General features: G+C 39.2%; 1 protein-coding gene across 1 annotated transcript in view; it reads right to left on the reverse strand.

Moving 5' to 3' along the window:
- Positions 1 to 6,821: 6,821 nt before the first annotated feature.
- Positions 6,822 to 27,020, reverse strand: part of LOC124777563 (guanine nucleotide-binding protein G(o) subunit alpha-like) — a 94,892-nt gene continuing 74,693 nt past the window's right edge. The window contains exon 7 of the mRNA XM_047253019.1: positions 6,822 to 8,302. Within this exon, the coding sequence (XP_047108975.1) occupies positions 8,112 to 8,302 (191 nt within the window). The 3' untranslated portion in view covers positions 6,822 to 8,111. The remainder of the gene's footprint in view (positions 8,303 to 27,020) is intronic.

Consider the following 27,020-nt stretch of genomic DNA (forward strand, 5'->3'; position numbering starts at 1 on the left):
TTGAAATCTCAGGTGGTGCAGTCCCCAACAATCAGTCTTTCCTTCTCATCCCATTCAGTAAGTCTCCCTCGACCTGAGGTTCTGGGAAACTTTTTTAACTCTCCCCATTTCCTAAACCTCGCCAATCCTTTCCCTTCATCCCTCTTTCTCCCCCTTCAACTCTTCTGACAGAAGATGCCCGTGGCTCTGAAAGCTTGCAAATTTCCTTAACTTTTATGTGTGTTTTCTCTTGCCTTCACTTGGTGAGTAGATTTTTTAATGTTTTCAATTATATTACAACTCAAATTGCGGCAAACTGGAATGTGCACGTGTCAAGTTACAAAATGAAGAACAACTATTCTGCACAATTGCTGAGAGCAAAGTAAAAAAATTGGGTATGACATTAAAGAAAACTGTGACAGGGGTCTTTCTGACTCCTGCAGTTCCAGTGCTACTTTCCTTGACACAATGATAACCAAATACAATGGAGAATACAAATATGGGATTTATGGGAAGCCAACTACTACTGAAATTATTATAAACATAACATCATGTCACTCTTCATGGCACAAGACTGCCTACTTTAGAGACACTATAAAAAAACAGTGCCAATAAGGAAGTTTCACCTTTCAAATTAACATAAAATAATCATTTTTTGCCACCAAATATTCAACAGCACTGATGAACATGATGACACGCATAGTCAGCTGCAATAGGCAAATGTTCTTTGTTGGTCTGAACATTTTTCTATATTTTGACTGACATAATCTCTCACTGCACTGTTCTTCTCCGGCACACCGGTACACAAGTTGGCACACAAACAGCTAAGGAAAAAATCTGTGCAATTTGCATGTTTATTTATATGTAGAAGAAAACTTCAAGATTTTTCTTTGAGCGAGACCATGTTTACACGATTTGTGTGCTGATCTGAAGTTCTAGATTCACATATTTTAATGTTTGTGTTGTTTCTGCATAATCTTTCATTGATTGTATCAATTCCTGTTTGTATTGTGATGTATTGTGAAATTCTGAACATTTGCGACTGTCACGATAAACTCGTACTGTTATCATCTATTGTAGGCTTAAACTTATTTATGCTTTATTAAAATTTTTGGGAACCGTAGTCCTATCCTCATTCAGAAAAGTCATTCTCTAATTTCATTGCATAAAAGTGTGAAAAATATGTTATCTTTCAGAATTTTCAGATGCTTACAACACTATAATTTTGTATGCTACTGGCACAAGTGCTTTTTGAATAACTTACTTCAGTAGCAAATCAGCCTCTGTGATTCAAAGTTACTGCCAAAAAACAGCTCACCCCGAATTTCATTACATATCAACACAAATAAATGTGCATTTTTGAGAATTTTTGGATGTTACCATCGTCTTGGGCATAATTTGTCGTAGATTGCTTGAGTAAAAATCTGTGTCCACTAGTTGGAAGAAAGCACAGGTAACGCCCATCTACAAGAAGGGTAGTAGAAGTGATCCACAAAAGTACCGAGCAATATCTTTCACATTAATTTGTTGTAGACTCTTCGAAGATATTCTGAGTTCAAACATAATGAGATATCTTGAACAGAATGACCTCCTCCATGCCAACCAGCATGGAATCCGAAAATATCAATCATATGAAACCCAACTCGCACTTTTTCACATAACATACTGAAAGCTTTGGGTCACGGCAGAAAGTTAGATGCAGTATTTCTTGATTTCCTAAAAGCATTCAGCTCAGTATCAGATCTATGGTTATTGTCAAAAGTACAATCATATGTCGTATCAAGTGAGGACTTTTTGGTAGGGAGGACAGAACGTTATCCTGGATGGAGAGTCATCATCAAATACAGAAGTAACTTCGCATTTGCCCCATGAAAGTGTGTTGGAACCCTTGCTGCTCATGTTGTATATTAATGACCATGCGGACAATATTAATGGTAACCTCAGACTTTTTGCAGATGATGCAGTTATCTACAATGAAGTATTGTCTGAAAGAAGCTGCATAAATATTCTGTCAGATCTCAATAAGATTTCAAAGTGATGCAAAGATTGGGAACTTGCTTTAAATGTTTAGAAACGTAAAATAGTACACTGCACAAAAGAAATGTAGTATCCTCTGACTACAATATCAATGAGTCACAGTTGAAATTGGCCATCTAATAGAAATGCCTCGGTGTGACACTGTGTATGGATATGAAATGGAATCATGATATAGGCTCAGTTGTGGATAAAGCAGGTGGTAGACTTGTGTTTTATTGGTAGAATACTGGGGAAGTGCAGTCAGTCAACAAAGGAGATTGCTTGCAAATCACTCATGCGACCCATTCTAGAATTATGCTAAAGTGTTTGGGGCCCATACTAAGTAAGACTAACACAGATATTGAGTATATACTAAGAAGGGCAGCATGAATGGTCACAGGTTTGTTTGATCTGTGGGAGAGTTTCACACAGATACAGAAGAAACTGAACTGGCAGACTCTTGAAGATAGACATAAACTGTCGCTAGAAAATCTATTAAAAAAGTTTCAAGAACTGGCTTTAAATGATGACTCTAGCAATATACCACATCCCCCTACATATCACTCACATAGGGATCACAAGGACAACATTACAATAACTACAGCATGTACAGAGGCATTCAAACAATCATTCTTCCCACGCTCCACACCTGAATGAAATGGGAACAAACCCTAATAGCTGGTACAATGGAATGTACCCTCTGCCATGGACTTTGCAATGCTTGTCAGAGTATGGATGCAGATGTAGAACCAGGATGCCAACAAAAATAAAAAACGAAGAGAAGGCTATATATGTTTCAGTGGCATGTAATAAATATTTTTTGACAAATAGAGAATAAAGAAATTTTCAAGTTGGTAACATGCTTGAAAAACAACTTGAAGCATAATATATCGTGTGACAAAAGTAATAAATATTCAAGTTCAGAAGCATATGGTAGTTGTATCATGGTAGATAATGGCAAAATGGAAATAAATGTTATGACAAGACCAAACACACAAATACAGCAATAAGGCAGAATATGGTGAATGACTGTCAGCACTGGGCATATAGTGATCAGTATTTAATCTGATTTAAAACTTTTAAGTCATAAATGAAATAGTTTCTTACTTAACATGCTGAAAGAAACAGGAATATATGCTAATCTGAAAAGTAATCTTATTAACACTCTTGATGAATAATTTGAATTTCAACACTGTGTTTACTTCAATATATTTAATTACGTGTTATAATAGTGTGTGTCATGGTGATATTTTGTCACTTTTCTATCATAAGTCTCCATCCATCTAAAAACAAAGATGATGTGACTTACCGAACGAAAGTGCTGGCAGGTCGATAGACACACAAACAAACGCAAACATACACACGAAATTCAAGCTTTCGCAACAAACTGTTGCTTCATCAGGAAAGAGGGAAGGAGAGGGAAAGACGAAAGGATGTGGGTTTTAAGGGATATATATAAAAGAGGGAAACATTCCACACGGGAAAAATATATTTAAAAACAAAGATGATGTGACTTACCATACGAAAGCGCTGGCAGGTCGATAGAAACACAAACACATACATACACACAAAATTCTAGCTTTCGCAACCAATGGTTGCTTCATCAGGAAAGAGGGAAGGAGAGGGAAAGACGAAAGGGTGTGGGTTTTAAGGGAGAGGGTAAGGAGTCATTCCAATCCCGGGAGCGGAAAGACTTACCTTAGGGGGAAAAAAGGACAGGTATACACTCGCACACACACACACACACACACACACACACACACACACACACACACACACACATATCCATCCGCACATACACAGACACAAGCAGACATTTGTAAAGGCCAAAAAATGTCTGACATTTACAAATGTCTGCTTGTGTCTGTGTATGTGCGGATGGATATGTGTGTGTGTGTGTGCGAGTGTATACCTGTCCTTTTTTCCCCCTAAGGTAAGTCTTTCCGCTCCCGGGATTGGAATGACTCCTGACCCTCTCCCTTAAAACCCACACCCTTTCGTCTTTCCCTCTCCTTCCCTCTTTCCTGATGAAGCAACCATTGGTTGCGAAAGCTAGAATTTTGTGTGTATGTATGTGTTTGTGTTTCTATCGACCTGCCAGCGCTTTCGTATGGTAAGTTACTTCATCTTTGTCACATGGGAAAAATATATTAAAAAATAGATGCTGTGACTTACCAAACGGGAAAGTGCTGGTAGATAGACACAATAAAAAACACACACACAAATATCAAGCTTTCGCAACCCACGGTTGCTTCATCAGGAAAGAGGGAAGGAGAGGGAAAGACAAAAAGAAAAAAAATTTAACATGCCAGTTTGATTTTCAGTGTAATTACATTGTGCTCCTTTGCTATGTTCAGAACTTTGCCCTTGTGTAAAGTGTTCTATATAATATTTTGGTAAACATTTTTGGAATACAGTGATCAATAGATTATTATATTTTGACTAAAGTTCAGTCTTGATCACACCATTTATGTTTCAATGACATAGGTAACCAGTTTCAGTTATTTTTACATAACCATCATCAGACCCATGGCTCCCTTAGGATGGTAGGCGGAGCTCTCCTCAGCTGCTACGAAGTCAACTTCGAGCAATATCTTTCACATTAATTTGTTGTAGACTCTTCGAAGATATTCTGAGTTCAAACATAATGAGATATCTTGAACAGAATGACCTCCTCCATGCCAACCAGCATGGAATTCGAAAATATCAATCATATGAAACCCAATTCGCACTTTTTCACATAACATACTGAAAGCTTTGGGTCACCGCAGAAAGTTAGATGCAGTATTTCTTGATTTCCTAAAAGCATTCAGCTCAGTATCACATCTATGGTTATTGTCAAAAGTACAATCATATGTCGTATCAAGTGAGGACTTTTTGGTAGGGGGGACAGAACGTTATCGTGGATGGAGAGTCATCATCAAATACAGAAGTAACTTCGCATTTGCCCCATGAAAGTGTGTTGGAACCCTTGCTGCTCATGTTGTATATTAATGACCTTGCGGACAATACTAATGGTAACCTCAGACTTTTTGCAGATGATGCCTACTATCCTAAGGGAGCCATGGGTCTGATGATGGTTATGTAAAAATAACCGAAACCGGTTACCTATGTCATTGAAACATAAATGGTGTGATCAAGACTGAACTTTAGTCAAAATGTTCTATGTAATGTTACTAAAGCAATTACTGCATTTGGCACTTTCTGACATTCCATTCTTCTTAGAAAATATATGCTTATAAAAGGTTTGTCATTCATCCTTCCATTAGCACCACTAGCACAAGGATCTGTAACTTTAACTGCTATGGAACCATTGCACATCTTGTAAATCAGTTTATTTTACTGTTATGTGTCCTCTGTGTCACTGTTTTTCCAAAGTGATTAGTCTACTTCTTTCTCATGTTTCAAAATTTCTAAAATACTTTTATTTTTCTTTAACTCTTATTCATGGTGGCCAGAAACAGATTTAAAAGCTTTTAAGGGTGTTGCAGGGTAGGTTGTGCTGAGAAATTGTTTGGAGAAAATTCAACACAGTGCACCATTTCCAAGTTAATTAGCACTGAAAGTAGCCAACAGGCAGTTGCGTGCACAAATTCAAGTGGTCAGCCAGAGATGGTGTCACTAAACATGTACTTTGTCTGGTTTTCTAAAATGGGATAAGAGAATGATACAAAAATTGGACACGGGCTGGTAGTAAGGTTTGAACCCAAGCCAAAGGCTGAGTAGTTGCATGCACTACTATCTACACTATGAGAACAACAGACACTAATTATTTTTGGTGGGTTACTTGAGTCTGTGCACTCAACAGCTTGATCAGCTAACTTCAATGCTAATCAATTCAGAAATGGCACAATGTGTTGAATGTTTCACTTAATAATCATTTCTCAGCCAACACCTTTGTAAGCTGTTCACACAGTTTCTGACCAGCACGTAGATGGTTGCCATAAAGCCACAACCAGATATCTGTCAAAACAAACTAAAATTTGACCAGGGCTGTGAATTCTACAGTTTATTTAGAAACAGTTAATGACAAAATAGTGTTTCCAGAAAATTGGGAGGTTCCCAGGGAAAAGAATTTTAACATCTTATCAATGATTATGTCATTAAAGTCAAAATACAAGCTAAGGGTGGATAAGCAATGGGATAGAAACAGGATATGAGCTTTTCTAATGCACTATCTTGGCATTAACTGTACACAATTTACATAAATTAGAGGAAACTTAAATCTTCATGGTAAGAGGATTTTCTCTCTCTCTTTTTTTCCCAAATAAAGAGTCCAGTGTCTTGACCACTGAGCCACCTCGCTTGGTGGTTTCCATGGAATTGGGCTCTTCTCTAAAGAGATGTAACTGCTTATTTAGTTCTGGGACTATCAGTTCATGATAATTTGTATCATGTTTTCTGGTATGTTTAATGAGGTTAGAAACCTTATTTAGGCAATCACTGGCAATTAGAAAGTAAATATAAAGTGCTTCTCATCTAGACGAAGCTTCCCACATCAATATATGGTATTCTCTATACTGGTATCTTCTTAAAACTTTCCTTCTTTTTTGTGTATTACAATTAATAACAGGACAACCTAACCTTAATCATGAGCTGTCAAGATTACAACAGACTGCAGGAGAATATATTGCAACACTATGGGCTGTAACAACAAATCCACTAACTCTATGACATTTTCATAGAAAATTTCAAAACACCTCTGATGGGTAAAATGCTTTAGTAAGGTAAATAACTGTGTCACAACTGGAATACTTGCTCTCAAATTCTGAATTTTGTCATTAATATCAAACATACATAAAAAATCTGAGAAAAAAACCACTGTGTGAACACACTAAAGCATTTTATTTAAAGTGAGTATGAGATTGCCATTCAACCTTATAATATCAATAATACAAATGACAGTACTGTATAAAAAAGGCCATCCAACAGTCTGGATTGAACACATTATATATCACAGACATTATCTCTCTCCTTTTATTATGGCATTCTTTTTTACTTCATAAAATAAAATATATAATTTTTTTCAAACACTCTCTAACAGATAAAGTTTCTCTCTTTGAACAACAATATTGTGGCAGCTCACGCTTAGATGACAATGATTCATATAAAATATATATTTTTATTATTTTTTGACAGCATATACCATTCAGAATACTAAAGTACAAAAAATGTATATCCATATTTTCAGTCTCTTAAATAATTTTCATTATTTAAATATTAGAATTACATAGCAACTAACTTTCATGTACATTCAAAACAAGTGTTCTTCATCACTTATATTAATGAAGCATAAAAAGGACCATGACAAGCTTGATCAGTAACATTTAAGTGTGCCTGGTGGACAATAAAAAGAAGAGTAAAATAATTTAAGTGATATAAAGGTCAGACATCATCTCAGTCATTGCAGTAATGAATCAAGAATTGCAGTAATGAGTCAAGGTTACTAATCTAAAAAATAAAATAAAAAAATTATAGATATATTATGTAAGGAGATGCCTTTTTTAAAAGGTTGATTGTCACACTATTATATAGTCCATCAGAAACGAGAGGAGAATATCCAGTACACAGAGTGCAGGAAATCGACTTTGTATGTATTAAAAAGTTTCAGAACTGCATTACATCCTAGAATTGTGTCGATCTACTCCTCTGTAGTAGGAAACTGGAGATCACAGGGGCACCACAGGGATTTTCTTTTAAGTAAGTAGAATTTTAACAGATTTTTTTAAAAAACTAAGTAGATGTTCTTTCTACAAAAGGTGACACAACAAGAACATGCTCCACATGGTTAAGAGATATAGTATGTCTTCACATGTTACCAATATCAAACATGAAACATTCAGTCCAACAGACATATATTTACTTTACATCAAACAGAAATAATTCTTTGTAAAGACTCAAAATAAAAACGACTAAGTACAATTAATTAAACATTTAATTCAGCAGAACAAAATTACTTATGCCAATAGTAATGTAATAAATTGCACTAAATGAGAATTTTTGGCACAACAATAAAATACTAGAAACAACAAGACATATGTTCAATTTAAGAGAGACTGAATGGCAAGATATTTGAGATCCATCAGAATACATTGTGTTCTGAGTTATGCTATCACTTACAAAAGTGTCACATGTCGGAGATTTTCTTTCACAACAGTATCGACAACCACCTGGAAAACCACCTGCACATTTGATGTGTCAGTTGCCGTAGTAAAGTGTGGGTAGATAATCTTAGTTGGGCTGCGATTCTGAATAAGAAACTTATGTTGAATGAAGAGAGCACCACGGTCAACATCATAATCTGGACCTACCAAAGAAAAGTGGTAGGTTATAATTTAGTTAACACTGAGGTTACATTGAAATATACTGCAACAACAAACATTGCCTTGAAAAGGCAGTAAGAATAACATAAATACATTAATATGTAAAATAAAGGAAAGACAACCACATAACTATAGCTGAATGATGCTTTGTCCACAGAAACATGACACAGAAAACAGTACTAGCTTTCAAACTGTTGCTTTTTGCTTTTTCTCTCATAAATGGACACACACACACACACACACAATATAGACACCCATATGCACACTCCCACAGTCATGTCAGGTCGCCTGTGTGGTTTGAATGAATGTGTGTACTTTCGCTACTGAAAGAGCAAGGGCTTGAAAGCTAGCGTGAATACTGTTTTCTGTGGCATGTTTCTCTGTGCCATGCATCAGTAAGCTATAGGTGAATGGCTGCCTTTCCCTTATTTTACATATTTTTCTATCCAGGAATTTTCTTTATTGTTATAAATATGTTACATGTGCACATATATGCTGTTGTAAATACCAGTAGTTGTTTTTATCTAAAAAGAAAGATTTTTCAGTGGTCTTCACATATAAACACATTCCGTCTATGGAATGGTGACACATATGGTAAACCAGCAGTTAAGGAAACATCATATTTTATCACTGGTATATCAATTACTGCTAGCCATACATGCCATGCAGTACACTGAGGTGACAAAAGTCATGGGATAGCAATGTGCACTTTACAGATGATGGCAGTATCATGTACTAATGTACACAACCAAAAGGACAGTGCATTGGTGGAGCAGTCATCTGTACTCAGCTGATTCATGTGGAAAGGTTTCCACAGCAACTATGGCTCCAAGGTGGCAACTAAGATTTTTAACGCAGAATGGTAGTTGAAGCTATATACATGGAACATCCCATTTTGGGGATCGTTAGGGAATTCATTATTCTGAGATCCACAGTTTCAAGAGTGTGCCAAGAATACCAAATTTCAGGCATTACTTCTCACCACAGACAACGCAGTGGCTGACAGCCTTCACTTAATGACTGAGAGCAGCGGTGTTTGCACAGAGTTGTCAGTGCTAACAGAAAAGCAACACTGCATGAAATAACCAAAGAAATCAACGTGGGATGTGGGGCGAGTGTATCTATTAGAAAAGTGTGATGAAATCTGGCATTAATGGGCTATGGCAGCAAACAACTGATGTGAGTGCCTTTGCTAACAGCACAACACTGTCTGCAACACCTCTCCTGGACTTGTGACCATATCGGTTGGACCCAAGATGACTGCAAAAGTGTGGCCTGGTCATACGAGTCCCGATTTCAGTTGGTAAAGGCTGACGGTAGGCTCTGAGTGTGGTGCACACTCCATGAAGCCGTGGGCCCAAGTTGTCAACAAGGCACTGTGCAAGCTGCTGGTGGCTCCACAATGATGTGGGCTGTGTTTACACGGAATGGATTGGGACCTGTGATCCAACTGAAATGATCATTGACTGGAAATGGTTATGTTCGGGTATTTTGAGACCATTTGCACTCATTCATGGACTTCATGTTCCCAAGCAATGATGGAATTTTTGTGGATGGCAATGAGCCATGTCACTGGGCCACAGCTGTTCGCAACTGGTTGAAGAACATTGTGGACAGTTCGGGTGCATGACCTGGCCACCCAGATTAAGAGGCCAGTTTGTGCACAACTTCCTGCACCAGCAACACTTCTGCAATTATGGGCAGCTATAGTGCCAGCATGGTTCAATATTTCTGCAGGGGACTTTCAATGCCACATTGAGTTACTGTGCTACACCAGTCAAAAGGAGCTTTGACAAGATATTACAAGGCATCCCACTGTTTTTTTTCACCTCAGTGTCAGCAGGTTATTATCAAAGATAATGAGAAATATACCCCAAAGATGAATCGAAGAGCTTGTAAGCTTAGAGATTACTTATGCAAAAGCCTATAACACTGGAAGTGCTACAACCATATTCATTAATACTGTTTCCAGAACTGACAGTCCAATACTAGGGGTGCTACATGGAAATAACTTCAATTTACATAACAGCATTAACCATGTAGTGATCTACAATGAATGTGGGCTGTGGAAGAGAGTACTCGAGAGAACACTTACACATAAAGCATAAGGACACAGAAATGTTAAACTATATGATAAAGATCGGTGCAGATTAATGTTTCATGTAGTAAGGGGTGGGGGGTTTGTAAGATGAGGGAGACATGAGAAGTGAACAAAGGAAGGTTTTGGTAGTGTAGTGTCAGGGAGAGGGAATGGAAAGACAAAGTAGCACAGAATATTAGAATAAGAGGAAAGAATTAGTGGAAGTCAAAATGATGAAAAAGAATTACTGGATTACTGGGGTAGGAGTAAACTAAAGTGGAACATAATGCAAGGAGAAAAATGATCTATACCGGAAAAATAGCAAAAGTTATATAATTATGTATGGTAGAAACAAAAGCTATGTGATAGAGAGAACAGCATGAAAACTGACTATGGAAGGTTACATTAGCATTTATATGTTGTTGTTGTTGTTGTTGTTGATGATGATGATGTGGTCTTCAGTCCTGTGACTGGTTTGATGCAGCTCTCCATGCTATTGATCCTGTGCAAGCTTCTTCATCTCCCAGTACCTACTGCAACCTACATCCTTCTGAATCCGCTTAGTGCATTCATCTCTTAGTTTCCCTCTATGATTTTTACCCTCCACACTGCCCTCCAATACTAAATTGGTGATCCCTTGATGCCTTAGAACATGTCCTACTAACCGATCCCTTCTTCTAGTCAAGTTGTGCCACAGACTCCTCTTCTTCCCAATTTTATTTAGTACCTCCTCATTAGTTACATGATCTACTCATCTAATCTTCAGCATTCTTCTGTAGCACCACATTTTGAGAGCTTCTATTCTCTTCTTGTACAAACTATTTATCGTCCATGTTTCACTTCCATACATGGCTACACTCTGTACAAATACTTTCAGAAACGACTTCCTGACACTCAAATCTATACTCGATGTTAACATAGATCTTTTCTTCAGAAACACTTTTCTTGCCATTGCAAATCAACATTTTATATCCTCTCTACTTCGACCATCATCAATTATTTTTCTCCCCAAATAGCAAAACTGATCTACTACTTTAAGTGTCTCATTTCCTAAGCTAATTCCCTCAGCATAACCCGACTTAATTTGATTACATTCCATTATCCTTGTTTTGCTTTTGTTGATGTTCATCTTATATCCTCCTTTCAAGACACTGTCCATTCCGTTCAACTGCTCTCCCAGGTCCTTTGCTGTCTCTGACAGAATTACAATGTCATCAGCGAACTTCACAGTTTTTATTTCTTCTCCATGGATTTTAATTCCTACTCCAAATTTTTCTTTTGTTTCCTTTACTGCTTGTTCAATATATAGATTAAACAACATCGGGGAGAGGCTACAACCCTGTCTCACTCCCTTCCCAACCACTGCATCCCTTTCATGCCCCTTGACTCCTATAACTGCCATCTTGTTTCTGTACAAATTGTAAATAGCCTTTCGCTCCCTATATTTTACCCCTGCCACCTTCAGAATTTGAAAAAGCGCATTCCAGTCAACATTGTCAAAACTTTTCTCTAAGTCTAGAGATGCTTGATGGGGGTGAAAACAGGAATGTCAAATGACACAAAAACTAAAAACAGAATTATAAAAACAATCAGCAAATGAACCACAGCTTGTGGCAAGGAATTATTTAACAATCAAATGATAAAGTCACAAGTACAGGTTTGAAAACAAATGGACATGTTCGAAACTACTCAGCATTAAGGAATATGTACACAGCTGTGAAAGGAAACTAAATTAATAATATTGCTGCTGGTCCTTAATGTCAATATAGCATTGGAATTCCACAAACCATCATTTCAGCTTGTTGAGGTTCTGCCTGAATGTGGCTTGCTGTACAATGATGTACTGGTGTCTGTGAAGTGGTCATACAACTCCTTTATCCTTGAGGTGCTCATGGAGTGTCTCCAAAAGCCTTTGAATCTTGCGGATGGTTTCCACTTGAGTACTGCCAAGCCACCAGTAAAATTTGATGCAGCATCACTGCTCAATTTGTTCTGTCATTTTACAGGTATCTGACAAGTGCTCACAGCGCACTTCCTCAACATAGGGCAACTGCCTGTGAATGACGGTTTCTACATCTCTACTTACATCAACACTTTGCAAGCCATTTGATGATGTGGGGTGGAGGGTGTTTCTGGTATCAATAGCTAAATGACCACCCATTCCCTGTTCCACTTGTGAATTGCATGTGGGGACAATGATTGTCAGTAAGACTCAGTGTCAGCTCATTTTCTTAAATTGTCTCATTGCAGTAGTTTCAAGAGATGCATGTGGGAGAAAGAACTTTCTCAAATTTCAATAGTAAATCTCTCCATGATGCACATCATCTCTCCTTTACCATCTGCCGCTGGAGTTCGTTGAGCCCTCTGTAATGCTCTCGCACAGACTATACGATCCAATGATGAAATGTGGCCCTCTTCACTGGATCTCCTCTCTCTCTTCCAACACTCTTACCTGGTAAGGTCACAGATTGATGAACAATACTCAAGCATCGGTTGTGCCTTGTAACCACCTCTTTACTGAATGAATTACATTCCCTTAAGATTCTTCCTATTAATCTCAGTCTAGCATCTGCTTTTCCTACTATTTATTTTATGTGGTCATTCCACTTGAGCCTGATCCTGACAGATACTCCAAGATACACTACTGGCCATTAAAATTGCTACACCAAGAAGAAATGCAGATGATAAACGGGTATTCATTGGACAAATATATTATACTAGAACTGACATGCGATTACATTTTCACGCAATTTGGGTGCATAGGTCCTGAGAAATCAGTACCCAGAACAACCACCTCTGGCCGTAATAATGGCCTTGATACGCCTGGGCATTGAGTCAAACAGAGCTTGGATGGCGTGTACAGGTACAGCTGCCCATGCAGCTTCAACACGATACCACAGTTCATCAAGAGTAGTGACTGGCGTATTGTGACGAGCCAGTTGCTTGGCCACCATTGACCAGACATTTTCAATTGGCGAGAAATCTGTAGAATGTGCTGGCTAGGGCAACAGTCGAACATTTTCTGTATCCAGAATGGCCCGAACAGGACCTGCAACATGCGACCGTGCATTATCCAGCTGAAATGTAGGGTTTCACAGGGATCGAATGAAGGGCAGAGCCACGGGTCGTAACACATCTGAAATGTAACGTCCACTGTTCAAAGTGCCGTCAATGCGAACAAGAGGTGGCCGAGACGTGTAACCAATGGCACCCAATACCATTACCCCGGGTGATATGCCAGTATGGCGATGACGAATACAGGGTGTTACAAAAAGGTAAGGCCAAACTTTCAGGAAACATTCCTCACACACAAAGAAAGAAAATATGTTATGTGGACATGTGTCCGGAAACACTTACTTTCCATGTTAGAGCTCATTTTATTATTTCTCTTCAAATCACATTAATCATGGAATGGAAACACACAGCAACAGAACGTAACAGCGTGACTTCAAACACTTTGTTACAGGAAATGTTCAAAATGTCCTCCGTTAGCGAGGATACACGCGTCCACCCTCCGTCGCATGGAATCCCTGATGCGCTGATGCAGCCCTGGAGAATGGCGTATTATATCACAGCCATCCACAATACGAGCACGAAGAGTCTCTACATTTGGTGCCTGGGTTGCGTAGACAATAGCTTTCAAATGCCCCCATAAATGAAAGTCAAGAGGATTGAGGTCAGAAGAGCGTGGAGGCCATGGGATTGGCCCGCCTCTACCAATCCATCGGTCACCGAATCTGTTGTTGAGAAGCGTACGAACACTTCGACTGAAATGTGCAGGAGCTCCATCATGCATGAACGACATGTTGTGTCGTACTTGTAAAGGCACATGTTCTAGCAGCACAGGTAGAGTATCCCGTATGAAATCATGATAACGTGCTCCACTGAGCGTAGGTGGAAGTACATACTGACGAAACTAAAATGAGCTCTAACATGGAAACTAAGCATTTCTGGACACATGTCCACATAACATCTTTTGTTTATTCGTGTGTGAGGAATGTTTCCTGAAAGTTTGGCCGTACCTTTTTGTAACACCCCGTATACGCTTCCAATGTGCGTTCACCACAATGTCGCCAAACACGGATGCAACCATCATGATGCTGTAAACAGAACCTGGATTCATTCGAAAAAATGCCGTTTTGCCATTCGTGCACCCAGGTTCGTCGTTGAGTACACCATCACAGGCGCTCCTGTCTGTGATGCAGCGTCAAGGGTAACCGCAGCCATGGTCTCCAAGCTGATAGTCCATGCCGCTGCAAACATCGTCGAACTGTTCGTGTGGATGGTTGTTGTCTTGCAAACGTCCCCATCTGTTGACTCAGGGATTGAGACGGGGCTGCACGATCCGTTACAGCCATGTGGATAAGATGCTTGTCATCTCGACTGCTAGTGATACGAGGCCATTTGGATCCAGCAGGGCATTCCATATTACCCACCTGAACCCACTGATTCCATATTCTGCTAACAGTCATTGGATCTCGACCAACATGAGCAGCAATGTTGCGATACGATAAACTGTAATCGCGATAGGCTACAATCCGACCTTTATCAAAGTCGGAAACGTGATGGTACGCATTTCTCCTCCTTACACGAGGCATCACAATAATGTTTCACCAGGCAACGTCGGTCAACTGCTGTTTGTGTATGAGAAATCGGTTGGAAACTTTCCTCATATCAGCACGTTGTAGGTGTTGCCACTGGTGCCAACCTTGTGTGAATGCCCTGAAAAGCTAATCATTTGCATACCACAGCATCTTCTTCCTGTCGGTTAAATTTCGCATCTGTAGCACGTCATCTTCATGGTGTAGCAACTTTAATGGCCAGTAGTGTAGTTTATGGTACTTAATGTTTCCAGCAATGTCATCAAGAGCATCATTGTACAATGAGGATTTGTTTTCCTATGTGTGCACAATGTGTTACATTTCTTTATGTTCAGGATCTATGACCAGTCTCTGCTCATTCATCAATCCTCTTGCGATGTTACAAGCAGCTGGTTTGACTGCCGCAGGATGGACTGAATCTGACAGGTCAGCTGGGGACCACTGTGAATGTCTGTTGGGACAGCCAGCTGTCAGACAGCAGTGTGACAGGCAAGCTGAGTGGAAATAATGGTGGCTAGCAATGCACAAGGCCCAACAATCATCGGGGTTTTCCCAGGCAGGAAAAAGGGTGTTTCCTAGCGACGCGGTCATGGGACGAGCTAATACGGAGGGACCTGTGACTTGAAATGTCGTCACTGATATGATGTTAATGAAAATACATTAAAACTCAATACAAGCATGCTAAAGAAAAGCCAAAGATAGTTTTGGAACCTCAGCACTGGGATGAGCGCAATGACCATAAATCCATGTCTGAAGCTAGTAGTTAAAATTTACTGACATTATTACCATTATTTTTTGTAAAAAATTGTAACAACTGAATCCATCATAGAAGTCACACTCGTGATACACCAGATGAAAGAGGATAATGCCTGCAGTATAATGAACAAATTATTTTCTAATTAAACAACTATAAAAATGTAATAAATAATTTAATTTATTCATGTAAATAGTGCCATAACTATGACCTCCTCCACAGAAACACAAATCAATTCGTCAACATGAGTTTCTTTAGTTCATATTCCAACAACTTTCAACGTGAATCAAAGTATAGTTGTTATTTGTAACAGAGGTCAACTTAGTGTTCTGACTAGAGTGCCAAACATGGTGATTTATGCATTTGGGATTTGTTTAAAATTGTTACAATAATGTACAAATGAATCTGTTAAGAGACTGGAAAATGACTGCAAAGATTGTGAGAACTGAGTTTCTCCTGGCATATACAACTTTCAAATAACGTTCGGGAGTTCAGCCAGGTAACACTTTCAGCGACCGCCGATATTTCGGCGGGAGAACACCCTGCCATTTTCAAGGCAAACTGCAACGTTGGAATTTGCCTTGAAAATGGCGGACTGTTCTCCTGCCAAAATATCGGTGATTACTGAAACTGTTACCTGGCTGAATTCCCCGAAGTTATTTGAAAGACTGCAAAGATTTTCATACACTATGTCATCAAAAGTATCTGGATACCTGGCTGAAAATGACTTACAAGTTTGTGGCGCCCTCTATTCTTAATGCTGGAATTCAATATGGTGTTGGCCCACCCTTAGCATTGATGACAGCTCCCACTCTCGCAGGCATACATTCAATCAGGTGTTGGAAGGTTTCTTGGGGAATGGCAGCCCATTCTTTATGGAATGCTGCAGTGAGGAGAGGTATCGATGTCGTTCAATGAGGTCTGGCATGAAGTCAGCATTCCAAAACATCCTAAAGGTCTTCTATAGGATTCAGGTCAGGACTCTGTGTAAGCCAGTCCATTACAGGGATGTTATTGTCGTGTAACCACTCCGCCACAGGCCGTGCATTATGAACAGGTGCTTGATCATGCTGAAAGATGCAATCGCCATCCCAAAATTGCTCTTCAAGAATGGGAAGCAAGAAGGTGCTTAAAACATCAATGTAGGCCTGTGCTGTGATAACGTCACGCAGAACAACAAGGGTTGAAAGCCCCCTCCATGAAGAATACGACTACACCATAACACCACCCCTCCAAATTTTACTATTGGCACTAAACACGCTGGCAGATGATGTTCACTGGGAATTTGCCATACCCATACCCTGCCATCGGATCGCCATGTTGTGTACCGTGATTCGTCTCTCCACACAATGTTTTTCCAGTGTTCAATCGTCCAACGTTTATACTCCTTACACCAAGTGAGGCATCATTTAGCATTTACCAGTCTGATGTGTGGCTTACAAGCAGCCGCTCGACCATGGATTCCAAGTTTTCTCACCTCCCGCCTAACTGTCAAAGTACTTGCAGTGGATCCTGATGCAGTTTACAATTCCTGTGTGATGGTCTGGATAGATGTCTGCCTATTACACATTACGACCCTCTGTCAGTCAACAGACAAGGTCGGTCAGTACGCTTTTGTGCTATGCACGTTCCTTCACATTTCCACTTCACTATTACATCGGAAACAGTGGACCTAGGGATGTTTAGGAGTGTGGAAATCTTGTGTACAGACGTATGACACAAGTGACACCCCGCGGAGTGTCCCATTCTGCTCTGTCCCAATGTCTAATGACTACTGAGGTTGCTAATATGGAGTACCTGGCAGTAGGTGGCAGCAAATGCACCTAATATGAAAAACATATGTTTTTGGGGGTGTTCAGATACTTTGGATCACATAGTGTATTTTTACCATGAATAATTACATGAAATTGTTATGAATATTACAAATGGTGGTGAGGATGAAAGTATCTGCACTGAATCAGGGAATGGGCATGTACCTGAACCTTTAAATAAGCATGCAGGGGAGAGCTTGAGGTCTGTCTTTCGCCTATTGTCTTGCTTCTGGAGGTATTTTCATTGGAGCCGGTAATGCTACAGATGGTGTGTCTCCCACAAATGTTACTTTCTTGTACTGGACCTTGCACATTGTGATTTAGCTCATGCAACTGGGTATAATGCTACGTCTGCACAAAGTAATACCAAAATTTGCACTGGTCATAGACGCTGTTCAGTTACTCAATGAGCTTGTGGCCACCGTTCAGATACATTATGCATCTCTAAAAAATGATTAAAAGGTATTTATATAAAATTTAAAATCAATCTGTTTCGAGCAATGTTATACTTTGGGATTTCGAGCAACAGATACACATTTTATTAAATTATTTGCTAATGTCTCACTGCTGATGTAAGGCTTTGGTATTAACATTATTATGTTATGCTGTTGGGCTAAAGCCATGTTCAAACTTAATGGCTGTACATCACCCATTTCTTGGTAAATGGGTGAAACTGCCTCATCCTGGATTGGTCTGCATTTTCTTCCTATTGATATTTCAGATTGGTTGTCCCAATACCCAAGCTGTAGTAGTGAGCAGTCAGTATGGGGGCTCACGAGTTTGGTTATAGTGCAGCAGTGGTAAGAGCAGCACCAGCAGCGCACTTAGTGCAAATGATAAGCGTAATGATGCGTGCTAGTAACAACAGCTGCAGACAACAGTGACACAGTATGTCGCCGTTATAGCAGTTCACGTGGGAAAGTCACCAAGCAGCAGCAGGGGACATTGCGTCAGCAGCAAGCAGCAGGAGCAGTGCCACACACAGGCAGCACTGCATCCGCACTGAGTTGCAGAGGCAGTGTCTTCACACAGCATCACATGCGGGTGACACTGCGTCAGTCCCAAGCAGCAGAGGTAGCAACTTGATGCATCGTCATCGGATGAAATGCAGAGCAGCAGAGGCTGCATATGTCGACAGGGAAAGGCAAATTAAATACAGTCAGTGGCTGCATTAGCCTGTCATGGCTGATGAAATTAATAATTTACAAGTGACTGTGGGCCAGAGGGTGTAGGGAGCGATGTTAGTAGCAACAACACAGGATGGAGAAGGGAAGAAATAGGTTGGGTGCCAGGAAATGCTGTGAATGTGTATTTTGAAACATTGAGTAAGAAATTAGAAAAGGTAGATTTACAAATGGGGAGTGTAAAACCTGAGAAAGTTGGAGATAAAGATTCAAAAATAGAGAATAAAATTGGGAGTATAAAAACTGAAATAGTCGGAAATATAGATTGGAAATTGGAAGAAATGGTATCGAAGCTTGGTGATAAGGTAAGTGCAGTGAGTGGAAAGTTTGATCATCAGCCTGATAGTAAACTCGCTGAGATTACAAATAAAGTTGGGAGAAAAAAATAAAATAAAATAAAAATAAAAGAGAGAAGAGAGAGAGAGAGAGAGAGAGAGAGAGAGAGAGAGAGAGAGAGAGAGAAGAGAGAGAGAGGTTGTTACCCAAAGTGGAAACTGAGAAATATCAGCCTGGAAAAGAATTGAGGCAAAGAAATTAATGTATCTATTACAAAATACAAACAAATGCAATGTAGGCATTGCTGATTGTTATAAAAGTATAGGTGAAAAGCTGCAAGGGGAAATTAGCAAATGAGAGAAACAGATAAATGAATGGAAGGAATCAATAAGCAATGTACTGATGGGGCATCCCAAGGGGGCAAGGATTGTGCACAAAACCATTCAGTGGAGAGGTAAATACAATGCAGTGGACTTCTTGGCTGCATGTAAAGATAATTTTCTTGCTGGCATGAGTGAGATGGCTCAAATTAAATTTGTAAAGAAGCAATTAAAAGGGGGAGCTCAGACATGGGATAAACAGCATGCAGAGCAATTTGTTGATTTCAAGACTTTTTGAAATGATGTTCTTAAACAACATACTCGGGGCAAGCTAAACCAGTAAGTTTACAAAATGAATTTTTGAATGGGCCAGGATATAAGAGTGATATTCTTCTTGAAGTCTGAGGGTATTTTGCCTGTCTCAAAATGTATGAGACAGGTGAAATACCCTCAGACTTCAAGAAGAATATAATAATTCCAATCCCAAAGAAAGCAGGTGTTGACAGATGTGAAAATTACCGAACTATCAGTTTAATAAGCCACGGCTGCAAAATACTAACGCGAATTCTTTACAGCCGAATGGAAAAACTGGTTGAAGCCGACCTCGGGGAAGATCAGTTTGGATTCCTTAGAAATGTTGGAACACGTGAGGCAATACTGACCCTACGGCTTATCTTAGAAGCTAGATTAAGAAAAGGCAATCCTACGTTTCTAGCATTTGTAGACTTAGAGAAAGCTTTTTACAATGTTGACTGGAATACTCTCTTTCAAATTCTGAAGGTGGCAGGGGTAAAATACAGGGAGCGAAAGGCTATTTACAATTTGTACAGAAACAAGATGGCAGCTATGAGTCGAGGGACATGAAAGAAAAGCAGTGGTTGGGAAGGGAGTGAGACAGGGTTGTAGCCTATCCCCGATGTTATTCAATCTGTATATTGAGCAAGCAGTAAAGGAAACAAAAGAGAAATTCGGAGTAGGAATTAAAATCCATGGAGAAGAAATAAAAACTTTGAGGTTCACCGATGATTCTGTCAGAGACAGCAAAGGACCTAGATGAGCAGCTGAACGGAATGGACAGTGTCTTGAAAGGAGGATATAAGATGAACATCAACAAAAGCAAAATGAGGATAATGGAATGTAGTCAAATTAAATCAGGTGATGCTGAGGGAATTAGATTAGGAAATGAGACACTTAAAGTAGTAAAGGAGTTTTCCTATTTGGGGAGCAAAATAACTGATGATGGTCGAAGTAGAGAGGATATAAAATGTAGACTGGCAGTGGCAAGGAAAGCGTTTCTGAAGAAGAGGAATTTGTTAACGTCGAGTATAGATTTAAGTGTCAGGAAGTCGTTTCTGAAAGTATTTGTATGGAGTGTAGCCATGTATGGAAGTGAAACATGGACGATAAATAGTTGGACAAGAAGAGAATAGAAGCTTTTGAAATGTGATGCTACAGAAGAATGCTGAAGATTAGATGGGTAGATCACATAACTAATGAGGAGGTACTGTATAGAATTGGGGAGAAGAGGAGTTTGTGGCACAACTTGACTAGAAGAAGGGATCGGTTGGTAGGACATGTTTTGAGGCATCAAGGGATCACCAATTTAGTATTGGAGGGCAGTGTGGAAGGTAAAAATCGTAGAGGGAGACCAAGAGATGAATACACTAAGCAGGTTCAGAAGGATGTAGATTGCAGTATGTACTGGGAGATGAAGCAGCTTGCACAGGATAGAGTAGCATGGAGAACTGCATTAAACCAGTCTCAGGACTGAAGACCACAACAACAACAACAACAACAACAATAGAGACCATACGGGAATTTTATGCAAGAGAATTAAGTAAATTAATACATTTCAATAGGCCATTAGGGATGCTTACAGAAATCTCTACACTAAAGAGAATTACAGAATCATTGCAATGGGAACTCATCCACAGCTCTTTTGATTCTGTGGTAGAATTTATTGATTTAATAGAAAACATGGGTACGGCTCTGTGTTATAGACCAAAATTGGTTGAGCAGAGTGGTAATAACAGAAATCATAACAGAGGTAATTACAATAATAAATTCAATGGCAATCATAGGAATTAGGGGGGGGGGGGGGACAATAGCAGTGGACATAATAATCACAGTAGGGATTGGAGAGGTAGACGGAAGGGAGATAATGGCAATTATAATGAAAGAAGGGAGAATTTTGAACAGAGGAGAGAGAGGAAGTAAGGCAAGGGCTAAGACATGAGAGTGTACGAGGTGCAAGGTTTCAGGGCGGACTGTTGGAAAACTAATGGGAGACTCACTCAAGCTCCACGGGGTGGCTAATGGATATGCACAGAATAGGACCACACAAAATTGCAATACAGGAGAGAATTGTAGTGAGAAACAAAGAAAAAACACTGCTGTATGCAACATGGATGCAATAATAGGTAATTAAAAAAATGTGTGAAGGGTTTAATAACTACAGTAATTGGAACAGGAGGAACAATATTAATAATACTTGGAACATGAATAAATGTAAAAATCATGATTCTAGTTATTATGTTGGGAAACTGTTTGCCAGAAATAAAATGCCTGAACTGGAATATAATGAAGAAAATAGAGTGGGTTTAGTTTCAATGAAGATTACAGAGAACTTTGAAAGAGAGGCAGTCACTTTGCCAGAAGTAGAAACAGGCGTTGATGTGGAAACGAGGGGCAAAGCAAATAATAATGAAATTACTTGTGATCAAATTATTTATGTGGACATGGAAATGGATAATAAGCAGATTCTTCAGATATTAATGTATATGAGCCTGCTCAAAGTGGAGCATGCGGTGTTAGTGAAAATACTGATATTGCGTCTGTACCACTGGATGCACATGCTAAACCAGTAGGTAATGATGTATATGAAAATGCTGTGACTGTACCAGTGGGTGCACCTCGTAATGTCATGTTTGGTAATAATGAATCAGGGAGTGAAGTTGAGGTTGACTGCTGTAACGAAAATGTTGTTGAGTTTTGTCGTGACGAAGAAGTTGAGGAAAATGCAAATATAGACTATGAGAATATGTATGAGTGTTCATGTAATTGATAGAGAGAGCATGGAAGACACTGAAGGAGATGTGTTGGAAGAGATTGAATCAAAGACGGCAAATATTGAATATGTTCAACCAATTATTAATGTCAAAGTGGGAAATGTAGAAAGTATTGCATTATTAGATTCTCAGTCTAGTATGTCAGCTGTATCTGATCATTCTGGTAACAAATACGAAGAAGGGATTCGGTTGAAGTTGACCATAACTAGAGTTACAATGACTGAAACTGGGGGATGTAGCAAGCCGGTAAAGGTGGAGATTCTATTAATTTTAAGATTGAGACTCAGTATTTCGATATAGATTGCTTCATGGTGCCTGGCCTCACTATGAGCATTATTCTGGGGATGAATTTTCTTTGCATGTATGGTTGCAGTATTATTATAACATACAGAGTACTGGAATTTAATGATGGGCGTAGCAGAAAAAGAGTTAAATTTAAAAATGAATTGCCACGAGGCAAAACGATAGCTCACCTAAAAAGGGAGACTGGGTATAGTGGGGAGGTATGTTCTCTAGAGCGAATAAATGATAAAATAAGTGAGATCAAACATTTGTCAAGGTAACTGTTGAGTAAATATAAAGATGTGTTTTCATGTATGGCTGGGGAAGTAGTTGATTTTAAATATCATATAAAGGTAATGCCCCATGAGGTAATTAGGGTTCAACTTTTCACACTTGCTGTGGCAGATAAGGAAGCAGTAAGGGCAAAAAAAAAAAAAAAAAAAAAAAAAAAAAAAAAAAAAAAAAAAAAAAAAAATGCTAGAGTGGAGGGTTATTAAGTTGCGCAGGGGTCACTATGGTAATCCAATTGTTATAGTCAAAAAGAAAGATGGTCCTGTTAGCTTTGTATTAGTTGCAAGGAGACTGAAGAAAATAATTGTAAAAGAGAATGACCAACCAGAAATCATGAGTGAACTTTTGCAAAACTTCAACAATATACAGCTCATGTCTAGTGTAGATTTAACTTATGATTTATGGCAGGTGAGGTTAGCAAAAGACAGTAGGAAGTGTACTGCTTTCTTATTTGAAGAAAGAAGATACATGTTTGAAGTGGTTCCATCTGGATTACGTATATTAGTGGCTGTGGCTATGTTGGTTAGGGCACTGAATCATGTTCTTGGATGTGAGCTGTGGAGAAAACTCACTGTGTATGTTGATCACATACTAATAACCAGCAGCCCATGGCAGGAACATTGCCAAATATTGGAGGAGGTGTTTAAATGTATACATAAAGGAGGGATGACTCTTAACCTGAATAAATGCGAATTTATGAAGGCAGAATTGTCGTTCTTAGGTCATCTGTTAACTTCTGAGGGTATAGTACCTAACAAGGAGAAGATAAAGGTTATTGGTGAGTGAAAGAGACCAACAAATGGTAAGAAACTGAAGTCATTTATTGGGCTATGTACATTTCATGGGAAATTCATCAGTGATTACAGTATGAATTCACCAAATCTATGTAGTCTTTTAAAAAAAGAGTGTTATCTGGAGTTGGTCTGCTGGGTGTGATGAGGAATTTGAAGCTATCAAGAGCAGCTCAGTTAACAGTAAAGTATTGTACTATCCAGACATGTCATTGCCTTTCTGCATTACAGCTGACAGTTCAGAATATGGTGTAGGATCAGTTCTGTTCCAGGAGAAAATGACAGATGGAAAGCTACAGAAAAGAACTATAGCATTTGCAAGCCAGATGCTATCTAAGCATGAACTAATGTATGGGATATCAGAAAAGAAGTTACTGGGTACGGTTTTGGCTTCCAAAAATTTAGGACTTATCTGGAAGACAGGGTAGTTGTTGTCTTTACTGACCATAAAGCTTTGAGCTACCCCCAAGAAAGTAACCTGTTGAACAATTGGTTAATGAGATGGGCTATGTTTCTGCAGATATTTAGATATGATCTTGAGTATATAAAAGGGACGGACAACAATGTGGCAGATGCCTTGTCCCAGCTACCAATCACTGAGAAAAAGTGTGAAGAAACAACACAGTCTCAGAAAGAGTTCCAAATAATGTATATAAAAAGTGTAGAGAAAAAGGAGAAGATGAAAGCAATATGTAAAGATATGCGCAAGCTCAAAAATGGGGATCCAACACTGAAATTCATTCAAGTTATTTTGTGCGTAAGTGATATGAAAAAATTAAACATTATTATAAGATTTATATGACGTAATATTTAAGCAAAAAAGTTTAGATAGGGAAGAATGGAAGCTGTGTTTCCCAATGAACAGGTAGAAAAAATTAGTTAATTACATTCATCACAGCGATGAGTTACTGGCTATCAATTTTTTTGGAACCCTGCCAGCAGGTTGGTTACAAGTAAGAGTGTAGTTAATAAAATAGAAAAGGACTACATAGTGAATGTCAAATTGCCTGAAAAGATCTTATCAGACAAGAGAGCACAATTTACTTCCAGAGTGTGGGACAAATTTGTAGAAAGGGCAGGCATTAGACACATAAGGTTATCAGGTTACCACCCAGCAAGCAATCCTCCTAAGAGGTACATGCGGGAATTGGGTAGGTGGTGCAGAATCTACTGCAGCAAAAAACACACTATTTGGGTGGGGCATGTGACTGTATTTCAGGATCTTATGAATACAGCTAAAAGTAGTGCCACTGGTTTCTCTCCATATGAAGTGATGATAGGAAGAAAATCAGATAATTTGATAGCAGACGATATTGAGTTTCCTTCAGTTAACTTTTAAACGGACAAGAGAGGGAGACACTAGTTAATCAACATTTGCTAAAGAAGAGTTCTGAAAGAAGAAAGAAATATGGTGGAAAACACAGGACAGTTAAATTTAAACAGGGAGTCTTAGACAAAATTAAGGAAAAATCCAGTGAAACTAATGAGGAAACCAAAACAATTATTTGAATTGTGTCATGGGCCATTTGAAGTAACAGAGTGCCCACATCCCAATGTCTACAGACTGGTGTATCCAATATCAAAGAAACGTTTGGGTCTGTGAAGAGAATACAATATGCTCAAGTGTATATTTGTCACCATGTTGTATAGTTATAAGTAATTTTGGGTTTTTCTCATTGTTAAGTGTTCCTGGATGGTTTATACAGGGTGTTTCAGAAGGGATGGTCAATAATTCACACCTGGAAAGTACAGGCCAAAAGTAGCTAAAAAGCTCCAACAAGCATGGGTCCACAAATCAACCACTGTCAAGATACAACACATTTTCTGTTGCGGTTCATCAGTGTCCAGGAACACATGGCATCTCTAAACATTAAAGTGAGCATTTGAAATGTTGTCCATGCGTCTAAATGCAACTTTGAACTTATCTCTGAAATGAGTTCCTAATCGTCTCAGACAATCCTGGGAATTCTGTAAATGTTGGAAGACTGCTTCAATCTGCAAGTGTAATTCGTCAAGAGACTTGACCTTGTTAGTGTATACCAGGCTTTTGGCATGACCCCACACTCAGAAATGGGATTTAAATCCAGAGATCTTAATGGCCTTTGGATGGGTCCTACTCTAACCATACAATTTTGACCATACATCTGAGTTAGAAGCTGGTGCAGCCATAAATGAAAATGTACTTGTGCACCATTACGTGTGAACCACATATTCAGGCGCTGGTTCAGTGCAACATCATCATGCACACCTGGAAGTACAGTCTGCAGAAACCACATGTACTACTGTCCGGTTAGTCTCTGTGGTAGGAAGTGTGGTCCAATTATGAGGTCTCCGAGCAGTCCTCCTCAGATATTCAGTGAACTGCACTGCTGATGTCATGAAAAGTGTGTTGCATTAGGATTGAGGTCAGCCCAAATGTGACAGTTATGGTAGTTAAAGCTACCATCATGGGTAAATCCAGCCTGATCCATCAACAGAATACCACTTACAAACAGGGGATTCAGGATACACTGCTGCTGCACCTATTGGCAGAAATTCTGTCTAGCAGGGAACCCTGCATTGTTGTGGGCTTGCACTTGCTGGAGAAGATATGGATAGATTACCTGCCAATGTAAAATCTGCCACCTACTGCTGTGCCTCAGGACACATTCTTGAGTAGCAAACCTCCTTGTTGAAGTACTCAGTTGTTTGTGTACAATGCATAACACCATTTCCTCAATATTGGGTGTTATTGATCTGAGTCAACTTCTCATAGATGGTTTGCAAAACTCCCAGTTTCTCTAAGGTGATGATGTAACTGCTTAAATATACGCCTGTTAGGCTGCCTGCAGAGAGTAAAAGCTTCTTCATACAATCATGCAGCTTCAAGTGCACTGCCAACCGCTTAGCCATTTATGATGTGCATGTCAGTGTACTCTTCATTTGTGTAACCACTGTCCATGGTACCTTCATGTTCGTAACTGCCTGATAGGCCAGTATGGCACAGTGCATGGAGGGGGAAAGGGAAGTAGTGGTGCATGCATAAACAGAGTGTTGATCCCAAACAATCTAAATACCACAGTATCCAGGAGTGTTTACAGTTGGTTCCCAAATCGAATTAATGAGATACCTTGGCAACGGTTGATTTGTGGACCCATATTTACTGGAGCTTTTTAGCTACTTTTGGCCTGTACTTTCCATTCATGAATTACTGACCATCACTTCTGAAACACCCTATATGTGTTGTGTAACACGATTTACATGG

This window comes from Schistocerca piceifrons, chromosome 2, assembly GCF_021461385.2.
Source record: "Schistocerca piceifrons isolate TAMUIC-IGC-003096 chromosome 2, iqSchPice1.1, whole genome shotgun sequence".
Taxonomy (NCBI): Eukaryota; Metazoa; Arthropoda; class Insecta; order Orthoptera; family Acrididae; genus Schistocerca; species Schistocerca piceifrons.